General features: G+C 56.9%; 1 protein-coding gene across 6 annotated transcripts; it reads left to right on the forward strand.

Annotated features, from left to right (window-relative positions):
* The first annotated feature begins 901 nt into the window (after nucleotides 1–901).
* Nucleotides 902–10,564, forward strand: CORO6 (coronin 6). 6 transcript variants are annotated; one of them, XM_047834005.1, is made up of 15 exons: nucleotides 902–1,056; nucleotides 2,395–2,590; nucleotides 2,674–3,008; nucleotides 4,151–4,411; nucleotides 5,806–5,928; nucleotides 6,389–6,518; nucleotides 6,615–6,796; nucleotides 7,401–7,520; nucleotides 7,953–8,072; nucleotides 8,496–8,600; nucleotides 8,689–8,834; nucleotides 9,158–9,215; nucleotides 9,304–9,534; nucleotides 9,629–9,726; nucleotides 10,363–10,564. In XM_047834005.1, exons 4-15 carry the CDS (start codon nucleotides 4,214–4,216, stop codon nucleotides 10,403–10,405), a joined length of 1,554 nt encoding a protein of 517 aa, XP_047689961.1. In that variant the 5' UTR covers nucleotides 902–1,056; nucleotides 2,395–2,590; nucleotides 2,674–3,008; nucleotides 4,151–4,213; the 3' UTR covers nucleotides 10,406–10,564. The 6 variants fall into 6 exon arrangements, with proteins under 6 accessions (XP_047689961.1, XP_047689960.1, XP_047689962.1 ...); XM_047834004.1 differs by having other exon boundaries at nucleotides 2,395–3,008; XM_047834006.1 differs by having other exon boundaries at nucleotides 2,395–3,008; nucleotides 9,632–9,726.
* Nucleotides 10,565–10,714: the final 150 nt, after the last annotated feature.

Here is a 10,714-nt window from a genome sequence, read left to right on the forward strand (position 1 = left end):
TCATTTCACAGATTTTCTAGGGGTTCCCAGAGTCACCAACCTGTCTAGATAAGCTCAGTCTTTCTGGCCAAAGCAAACGAACCAAATCATGTCTAAGTTCCCAGGCCACGTCTCCCAGAAAATGACTTTATGAAAAATGGAATCCATGCTTGTCTTCTACAGATTGTAGTTCAGAGCTCAGCTAATAGTTCAAATGGTTAACCACACAGGAAAGCACCAAACCCAGTGGCTTCTCCTGCTAATTAGTTCTTTATGCCTTGGCTCCACCCACCCAGCTCTCTGTCAGTCTTTGGCACTCTGAAGAAAGCCAGAGGGCAGGGCTGACACATGCCTGGTCCAGGTAATTATTGCAACTCCCTGCTCCTGTACCTGGAGAGCACCCCTCCTCTCAGATGATAGAACTGAAGGCAGGATGGATTAAAAGAATCCTGCTTCCTAGTCTCAAACTCTTGTGTCTAGAATGCAGTGCTCCCGGCACCTGGATGGCTCAGTCGGTTAAGCATCTGACTCTTGACTTCCACTCAGGTCATGATCTCACAGTTTGTGAGATGGAGCCCCTTGTTTGGCTCTGCAAGTTTGGCGTGGAGCCTGCTTGGGGTTCTCTCCTTCTCTCTGCCCCTCCCCTGCTTGCTCTCTCTTTCTCTCAGAATAAATAAACTTGAAAAAAGGGGAGGGGGCTTTAGAATGGAGTGCTCTTTAAAGAGGAGAAAAGGAAAGGGAAGAAAAGGTCACTTCAAGGTAGAAGGTGACATATCAAATCCCTTCTCTGCCAACAGGTCGTGCAGAGTTGGAAAGAACCTGACCCAGCTCTCTTTGTTTTACAGCTCAGAGAACTGCACAAATGGGGTGATTGAGCCAGGGCTAGAGCTCCAGTTTTCTAGTTAGTCCAAGCATCCTTTGTGCCACAGAGAGTATCTCTCAGGATCAGCACTTGTGAGATAAAGTAGCATTATCCTTCAAGAGGAGGCAGAAATGCATGGTGCTGAAAAGCATGGACCCAGATGCCAGACCACTGGATAAAAGTTTCAGCTCCACCAACTGCCAGTTGACTGATGGGTAAGCTACTTAATCTCTTTGTACCTTAGTTTCCTCACCTCTAACATAGGGATAATAATAATAGCTATCACAGAAGACTTATCAGAATGTAATTAATATGTGTAAAGACCTTAGAACAGTGTCTGGCACACAATAGGTGTGAGCTATTGTTATTAAGGAGCAACTGATTCACTCAGGTCTTTTCCTCCTAATCATGTACCTGGAATCTTTAGGTAAAAGGGAGACTCATTGCCCTTAAGGCCCTCCATGCCTTCTGTTACCCTACAAGCCACTGGATACTTGGAATCTTCCTGAGAAGGACCCTTGTGTGGGCCTTTGAGCTTTCCAACATCTTCCCTCCCCAGGGCTGTTCCGTTGATCCCCAGGTGTGCCCTAGAGAAGAAGAGGTAATACCTGGCCTCATGCTGGCCTCCAAGGGCCTTATGATCCAGAGCAAGAAATCCAGGCAGTGGGTGGATACTGGGTGTACAGCAGCTTCAGGGACTAGTTGTTTTTCACTGGCTGTATTTTGATTAGGTTTCTTTTAATTTCCTCCTTAGTCTTTTTTTTTTTTAACTTATTTATTTTGAGAGAGAGAGAGAGAGAGCATAAGCAGAGGGAGGGGCAGAAAGAAAGGGAGAGAGAGAATCCCAACCAGGCTCTGCACCAACAGCGCAGGGCCCAACAGGGGGCTCAAACTCATGAACCATGAGATCATGACCTGAGCTGAAACCAAGAATTGGATGCTTAACCTAATGAGCCACCCAGGCGCCCCTTTAATCTTTTTGTTGTTGTTGTTGTTAATGTTTATTTATTTATTTGTGAGTGAGACAGCGCACTCGCATGTTCAGGGGAGGGGCAGAGAGAGAGAATCCGAAGCAGACTCTCAGCCATGGGCACAGAGAGCCCGACTTGGGGCTGAACCCACCAACCGTGAGATCATAACCTGAGCCAAGTGGATGCTTAACCTACTGAGCCACCCAGGCACCCCTATTTCCTTCTTAATCTTGATCAGTACTCAGATCCATGGATCCCAGCGGGAGTGAATGAGGGCTGGGACTTCCCTGGAACACAGCTGGCCATCAATTCAAACAAATCCCGGAAGACTTAGGAGTCAGGTTGGGCGTCTAAAATTTGGTTGTTGAAGGCCTGTGGCAGCTGCTTCTCCTTGCATCTGGTGTTCCCATGGGGTCAAGGTGGATTCACTCCCCCACCCAGTCTTTAGGCTGTGTTCTGCCTTGCTCCATGGAATCCTCTCTAAAAGGGTGAAATGCCTACAGTGCCAACGTTTTAGGTTCTCAAGTGGTCGTTACAGCCATTAATAACAACAATGACAGTAACATCAGTGCCCCCTGTCAGGTACTCTGGAGCTGCCCTGGGCCAGCCTAGGCCCTCATCCAAGGGTTGAAATCACTCCCTCAAAGCAGCTTGCGGGACCTCTCCCCAGGAGGGTCTGGGCGTTCAGTCCCGAAGACCGGGACCGCCAGCCGGGACAGGCTAAATTGGGAGTGCAATTGCAGCAGAAATGCGGCGCGAAGGCACCTAATCTTGCGCGGTATGCCCAGCCCACCCAGGAGGCACGGAGGGCGGGAAGGAGTGCGCACAACCCGCGTGTACACATTCAATTACTTTTGACAGTTTTCTTTGGCCAGCGGACTGGCTACGGTGGCGCGGAGTCCACTGCGCTCAACTTTCCCGCCGCTGGAGGGGCGGGGCAGCTCTGGCCCCGCCCCCGCCACAGGCCCCGCCTCCGCAGGTTGATGGCAGCGGCAGCTGGGACTGCAGCGACGCCGGGCCTCAGAGAGCCGCAAGCAGTGGCTGGAGCGCTCAGACGAACACCCGGGCCCCAGACGCCGCGGACACCCGGAGAAGCAGTTCCGGCGCCCTGACGCCTCCCTCGGCCCCCAGCGCACCCCTAGCCCCCACTGCAGAGGAGTCGCAGCGTGAGCGCCCCTCGGCCCACTCAGGACCAGGTACCCCCCCACACACACGCTGCCACCGCAGCCAGCGGAGCGGGCGGGGTCTCCGGAGAAGCAGAGGTCTGCGCCCCCTCCCCCGCGCCGCCAAATTCGGTCCCGGGCGGGGCGGACTTGGTGTCTATATTTGGCCGGACAGCGGCCCGCGCGCCTGCAGGGCACCGACACCTCGTCTCCCAAGAACGCAGTGCTGGGGCAGGAGGCCCGAGGAGGGTGCGGGGAGGCCGGGCGTCAGGCCTGGGGCCATAGAAGCGGCGTGAAGGGCACGGGGAAGCCTGGGGCTGGGGAGGGGCAGGAGTCCGTGGCTGGGGCTTTGGAAAAGCTCGGTGAGCCCCCTGGGGTAGAGCACAATACAAACCCTGTTTGAAGAAAAGGATCTTCACCCTCCCCACTTCACCCACCCCACTCCTGCAAATCTGGCCATAGCCTGGGCGTTGAGGACCCCACCCCAGGAAAGTTGAGTAGGAGAGAGGACGCATAGAAGAACGGGACCAAAGTGTGGTAGGCAAAAGCTAGACCATAGTTAAAACCTCTTAGAGAAGCCAGTGAAGAGAAGCGTGGAAAGAGGAGAGATCCACTTACACTGTGTCCCCCAACAGGATGGGAGGAAATTGATGAAAATAGTAGCAGGAAAGGCTCAGGTTAGCTGACAGGAGGAACTTCTCCTTGGCATATTTTTAGAAACAGGCAAAAGTCCCTCTGCATGAACTGTTAGACATACAGGTTTGGGGATCTTGGGGGGGGGGCTACAATCTTAGCCCTATAGCTGGCCTTGAGCCAAGATCCCACAACCAGGGCCTCTGATTCTGGACAAGGTGCTGCTGGGAGATAAACACTTCCTGAAGAGATGCTCGGCCAAGGCTGACAGCAGGAGGGCAGCCTGGCATGGACATTCCTCCCAAAATCACTTCAACTTCCAGGAAGCTTTCAGTCCCAAACTCCACTGTCTCCTGCCTGGGTCTCAAAAAAGTCAGTCCCCAAATCCTAACCTCTTGAATTAAGCAGCACTTTATAGGTGGCAAAGATCTCTCCCATACTTTAATCACCTGGAAGAAAGCTCCCTGCTTCTAGGACCTGACTTGTGGCCAGATAACCCTTCTCACTTGCCATCCTCTCCCTACTCTTCCTCCCTCCCACAGCTCACAGGACTAAGGACCAAAGGCATTTCTGGGCACTGAGATCCTCCACTTCTACCCACAGCCATGAGCCGGCGTGTGGTTCGGCAGAGCAAGTTCCGCCATGTGTTTGGGCAGGCAGCAAAGGCTGACCAGTCCTACGAGGATATCCGTGTGTCCAAGGTCACGTGGGACAGCTCCTTCTGTGCTGTCAACCCCAAATTCCTGGCCATTATTGTGGAGGCTGGAGGTGGAGGTGCCTTCATTGTCCTGCCTCTGGCCAAGGTGAGGGATGAAAGGAAGAAAGCAGTGGGGAAGACACTGGCTGTAGCTCCTGGGGACCCCTCCTTCAGTCAGGAGGGCAGTTTGTATCCACTGGCTGCTCCCTGTTCCCCAAGCCCTTGGGGACCAAGTGGGAGGCTCCCTCACCCTTCACAGAGCAGCAGCATCACAGTGCCCTGCACCCACTCATAGCCCATCCCTCACTCCATGCAGCACCCTGTTGCCAGCAGGGACGAGAAGAGTATTATGAAGATAGTTGGGAAGCAGTGGAGCCAGGGCCTGGCCCAGACTCTGTCCCCATCTCTCCTAATGCCACGCCTCCTCATGTATTGGGTGTGGGATCTTTCTCCCCAGAGCAGGGTGATCATTGGATTAAATCACACCCTAGAGCAGCACACTGAGGACAGAGTCAAGCTCTTTCCAAAGAGTCCCTGGCCACCTCCCCACTGTGGTTCTTACAGTGGGATAGAATGAGAACGAAAGGCAGGGGGGCATGACCCATAAGGCCAAAGCCCTCCCTACCCCAGGGATGGAGGCCAGCAGTGACTGCCACCTTTGATGAGTGGCCTCAAGCCTCTTAGAAATCTCCACCCCCCAGGATGGCCACCTGAAGTCATGACCTTGACCTGGATCAGGCCCCTATACCTTGTTAAGGGAGGCTCCACAGGTGGCAGGGTCAGAAAGAGGCCTGACAATAGCCAGTGACTCACTTGGGGACAATGCAGACATCATCTAAGGACACCATCCCCAGGGCTCAAATTTCAAGCTGGAGCCACTTCCTCACCCAGTACAACTGCCATTCCAATGCTACACAGCCACCCCACTCCCCTACTGCCTGGTCTGGACTGACTCCAGCCCCTGCAAAGGCTTCAGAGCCCCCATAAAAACCCCATAAGGACCAAAGTAGATGAGCACCAGCTCAGGCACTAGTAGTAACTGCTGTTTGTGGTTCCAAGGTCAAACCAGTGACAAAGGGGAGACTTGCCAAGGGGGACAAAGAAAGGGCTATTGGCCACTGCATTCCATATTACCTCACCTTGACCTCTTCTACCAGGGGCTTCCTATAGACATTCTCACTGGGAGAACAGGCCCAAGAACAGCCTCCTCCTAGTAGGTATTTTTGCAAGAGCTCTGGACTGAGAGTTCAAGTACTGACTCAACCAGTATCTTGCTCTGTGTCTTTGGCTAAGTCATTACCTCTCTGTGTCTGAGATATTAAATGACTTCAACTCTGCCTTCAGTGAAGTACAGGAAGTAGTTGGATGGGCTGAAGGTGCAGAAAGGGGTTTGCAAAGAGAAAATAGGTGATAGAGTACTGAGATGTAAACAGGTCCACTGCCTACCCCCAAAAAACACACAGGAAAGTGACCCTATAGCTCTCTCTCTGACCCCTCCAGACAGGACGAGTGGATAAGAACTACCCTCTGGTCACTGGGCACACTGCTCCAGTGCTGGACATCGACTGGTGCCCACATAATGACAACGTCATCGCCAGTGCCTCAGACGACACCACGGTCATGGTAGGAGCCAAGTGGATGCTTCAGGGCAGTTGGGCAGGGGAAGGGGGGAGGGCTGCCTCACCTGTGTTAGGGAAGGTGGTAAAAGAGGTGCTAGGTCCTAGGGCCCTACCCTGCCCAGCTCCCAGGCTATATTTAGCCACATGCCCACCGGCTCCCAGGATGCACTTCTTAGGACTAATTATAGCCATGGCCAACTTGAGGCCTGAAGAGCAAGGGGGCAGTGCTCTGAAGTCTCCCTGCTGGGGTGTATAGAGAGGTCTCTGGAGAGCTGGCAGTGCCCCGTCCTGGCTCCCAGCTGCTTCTGCCTGGGGCAGGCGCCATTACATCTTGCCCTGCATTTGATTTTTACCACTCAAGAGAGCCTGTAGGGTTGGGGGGCGGGGTGTGGAATAAGGGAGGAGTAGAGGGACAAAGCAGGCCCCTCATCCCACTTACCCTATGCCTTTTCCTCCCCACCTAGGTGTGGCAAATTCCAGACTATACCCCTATGCGCAACATCACAGAACCCATCATTACACTCGAGGGCCACTCCAAACGTGTGGGCATCCTCTGCTGGCACCCTACTGCCCGGAATGTTCTGCTCAGTGCAGGTCTGGGGCCTGGCGGAGGGGTCCCTACTGTAGATTGGGGGGGGGGGGGCAAGCAAAGGCAGGACCCAAGTAATGGTGACTGGCTGCTCTGGACAGGTGGTGACAATGTGATCATCATCTGGAATGTGGGCACTGGGGAGGTGCTCCTGAGTCTAGATGACATGCACCCGGACGTCATCCACAGTGTTTGCTGGAACAGCAATGGTAGCCTGCTAGCCACAACCTGCAAGGACAAGACCCTGCGCATTATAGACCCCCGCAAGGGCCAGGTGGTGGCGGTGAGTGCTTGGCGTGGCCATCCCCCAACCAGCTGTCAGGCCCCTGTACCCTTAATCCTCTGAGCCCCTAGTCCCAGCTCTCACCTCCCCACCCCAACCCAAGGCCACCCTCCTTCCAGTGTCTGCAACCTCTGCTCCCAGCCCTAAGTAAGCCCACAGTCCACAATTTTCTGCCCCGCTCCTGTTCCCTCCACTCCCCTACATCTCAGAAGCTCAGAGCAGTGCTCTTTCAGTTGTAATTGAGCGAGAAGCTGCCAACTCTATCCCTCCACCAGAACCTGCATGAAACCTCCCGCACCCCTCTCCTCTCACCTGGCACCCAGCGCCATCTTCCAGGGTTTGGAGCCCGACAGGGGCTCTCTGGCAGGCCCCTTTCTGCCCTAGTCAACCCACTGGGCGGCAGGGAGAGAGGGGACAACCCTCGTGCCTCATTAGTCCCAGCTCGGTACCCTGGCAGGGCGGCGGCACCTGCCTCACCAGCCTCAATTTTACGCGGGGTGCGGGTGCGTGGGGCACGTGCATGTCTGCGCGGAGTGCGCGTGGAGGGCGCGGCCGGGGCGGGGGCGGGCCGGCGGGCGCTCTAACCCACTAACCCCGCGAGCAGGAGCGAGCCCGGCCTCACGAGGGCGCCCGCCCGCTGCGGGCCGTCTTCACTGCAGACGGGAAGCTACTCAGCACCGGCTTCAGCAGGATGAGTGAGCGGCAACTCGCGCTCTGGGACCCGGTAGGCCAGGCCGCGCTGGGCACACGCGCTCGCTCCTTCGCTGGGCCTGCCAGGAGCGCCCACCCAGGCCGCGGCCGGTGCCCGAGAAGGCGGAAGCGGAGCGGGGAGCTCCTGTCTGGGAAAAGCCTCGCTGCGACCCGGGGAGCTGGCAGACATCCCCTGCTCTAGGGATCAGCCTCTGAGGGTGCTTAAGGGCTCGGGATCTGCTGAGAGGCCCGCGCCTCCCATTCTCTCTGGGCCCAGACGCTCTCCAGGCCAGCGGCCAGCCAGGGCCCCCCAGGAAGCTGAGTAGTTAGGCCCTCTTCTGTCTCCAGCCCCCACCCCTACCCTGTCTCTTCCCCACCAAAATCAGCAAGCTGGTTGCTCGGGCCTCCAGGCTCTCCAGAGCAGGCAACTGGGTGACGCCTCTCCCTGTCTCCCCCCTTCCCCCAGGAGAGGTTTGCGGCCCACGAGGGAATGAGGCCCATGCGGGCCGTCTTCACGCGCCAGGGTCATATCTTCACCACGGGCTTCACCCGCATGAGCCAGCGAGAGCTGGGCCTGTGGGACCCGGTAACGCAGCTGGAAGCTTGGGGTGTGTGCCCCGGGGACTGGCATCACGGGAGAGGGGCCAGGCGCCCCCCACCCGCAGGGCATGCCCACCTGGACTGGGCTGGAGGCTGCTGCCCCCTTTGCAGCGCCTGCCATCCCCACACCCACCCCTCTGCCCAGTTTTGCTGCGTCGCCTGAAGGAGCCCACGCTGGCACCTCCACCTGGTGATGCCGAGTCCCTGGGGGTGGTTTGCGGTGACTGCATGCGGCGCAGGGGTATATGTGCGGGTGGGGGCGGGGGCGGGGGTGGGGCTGCGTTCTCCAGAGCTGCCTTGGGAACGCTTGGAGTTTGGAGCGGGTAGGAAGCTTTAAAGGGGCTTTCAGGGGATCCAGAAATGGCACGTGGCCAGGGCAGGGCTGGTCACGCCTCCTGTGCTCGGGCAGAACAATTTCGAGGAACCAGTGGCACTGCAGGAGATGGACACAAGCAACGGGGTCCTACTGCCCTTCTACGATCCCGACTCCAGCATCGTCTACCTATGCGGCAAGGTGCTTGAGGCCGGGAGGGAAGTACAAGGGCTTGACCGAGATGTTGAAATTCTGCCTGGGAGAGTCTCTGACCCGACTGGTTTTGCAGGGCGACAGCAGCATTCGGTACTTTGAGATTACAGACGAACCACCTTTCGTGCATTACCTGAACACGTTCAGCAGCAAGGAGCCTCAGAGGGGCATGGGTTTCATGCCCAAGCGGGGACTGGAAGTCAACAAGTGTGAGATCGCCCGGTCAGCAGCCTTCTCGCTTGCCATGTCTGTCCCCACTAGCCATTGGGGAAGACACAGGGACTTGGGGGGGGGGGGGGTGTCAAACAGGCTTGTTTCCGTGCCAGTCTCAGCATTAACTAGCTTAACACTCTCTAAACTTCAGTTTCCTCATCTGAAAAATAATATAAACACCCCATCAGAGATGTTTTACCAGCTGGGCCAATAATGTGTTTTCAAGTACAGAGCATGATAGGGGCTCAGCAAGTGTTGGTCTCCAACCTATTGATCCCAGGCAGAAAAGGGGGTGGGAGCCTGCGGGGGTGTTGAACCCGGCTCCCTTCCAGGTTCTACAAGTTGCACGAAAGAAAATGTGAGCCCATCATCATGACTGTGCCCCGCAAGGTGAGGAGGCTGGAAGAGGAGGAAGGGAGCGGAGCAGGCCAGGCACTCTGCTAACACTAGGCCTCCTCTCTCCCCACGCTGCCCGCAGTCAGACTTGTTCCAGGACGATCTATACCCAGATACGCCTGGCCCTGAGCCAGCCCTAGAAGCTGACGAATGGCTATCTGGCCAGGACGCGGAACCCGTGCTCATCTCGTTGAGGGACGGTTACATACCTCCCAAGCACCGCGAGCTTCGGGTCACCAAGCGCAATATTCTGGACGTGCGCCCTCCCTCGGGCCCCCGCCGCAGCCAGTCGGCCAGCGATGCCCCATTGTCGGTAAGATGCGGCCTCGCTCCACTCCGGCCCAGTCTACACATCCCCCACTACCGATCCCTTCCAGACACAGCCTCTTCTCTCCTCTGTGCCCCAGCAGCAGCACACTCTAGAGACGCTGCTGGAGGAGATCAAAGCCCTTCGTGAGCAGGTGCAGGCCCAGGAGCAGCGCATCACGGCTCTGGAGAACATGCTGTGCGAGCTGGTGGACGGCACGGACTAGTGCAGCGCGCGGGGGGGAAGCTCCGAGCCTGGGGGGCCCTGCCGGACCGGGAGCACCCTTGGCCCCGCCCTGGTTGTTGGTCTGGAACTCGGACCCCGCCTCTCTGGGCTGGGGCCGGGGGCGGGACTGGGAAGGGAACTCCGCCCCTCGCGGGAGTCCTGGACAAATGGAGCGTCGCAGAGACTCGAGTCTGCCTGGCACCCGCCAGGCTGCGTGCCTCGTCCGAGACTCAGCAGGAGCTGGCCTTGGGAGACCCGGGGTGACAGGGACCTCAGCAATGGTGCTGCACGGCGAAGCGGTGTCCCCTCTGTCCCCCGGTCAGGGCAGGGGAAGTGCTTAGTATTAGCGCTATTCTTGGGGATATCTGGGAGCTTGGGCTTGACCTCAAAGGGGTGGCGGCGATTCGATGGGTCTCCCCAGACCTACTGGGGTTGAGTTACGCTTCTCTTTCTAATCAGTTCACTTGATTTCACTACCCTAAGTGGTAAAACGTATGGGTGTCACCCCAGTTCTACAGACATACACAACCTGTTGGCTGTGGAGCCGAATCCACCGGCTACACCCAGCAGTCTATGGCAGAGGGCTCTCTTCCTTCTTTTCACCCACAGGGGAGAGGGCGGCTTCCTCACTGCACCCCCGCCGGAGAACTAATCAGAAAACTGGCATGGAAGCAGGTTCACACCCTCCTTCACATCCCCCCCCCCCCCCGCCCCCCGTTACCCACCCCCCACTGCCCCCAGCCTTCTGCTGTGGCCTTGACCCTAGGAGGAAAACAAGACATACGGAATGAAATATTTTACTAAGTGCTCAGTCTGTGCCTCCTGCATGGGTGGGGATGAGGGGGGCGAGACCCAAGCCTCTGTAAATGCTGTCCCCAGGCTTGGGGGGGTGGGGGTGGGCAGTGCTGACAAATGCTCAGGACCCACTAGGCATTCTTTTACCTCAAAACCCTCCCACACT

This window comes from Prionailurus viverrinus, chromosome E1 (assembly GCF_022837055.1).
Source record: "Prionailurus viverrinus isolate Anna chromosome E1, UM_Priviv_1.0, whole genome shotgun sequence".
Classification (NCBI taxonomy): domain Eukaryota; kingdom Metazoa; phylum Chordata; class Mammalia; order Carnivora; family Felidae; genus Prionailurus; species Prionailurus viverrinus.

What these genes read in the sequence shown, in the direction of transcription:
- CORO6 (XM_047834004.1), top strand. Translation starts at nt 4,214, where the DNA reads ATGAGCCGGCGTGTGGTTCGGCAGAGCAAGTTCCGCCATGTGTTTGGG. An exon ending in TTGTCCTGCCTCTGGCCAAG is followed by an intron (nt 4,412 to 5,805) that starts GTGAGGGATGAA and finishes TGACCCCTCCAG; the next exon opens with ACAGGACGAGTGGATAAGAA. An exon ending in GAATGTTCTGCTCAGTGCAG is followed by an intron (nt 6,519 to 6,614) that starts GTCTGGGGCCTG and finishes TGCTCTGGACAG; the next exon opens with GTGGTGACAATGTGATCATC.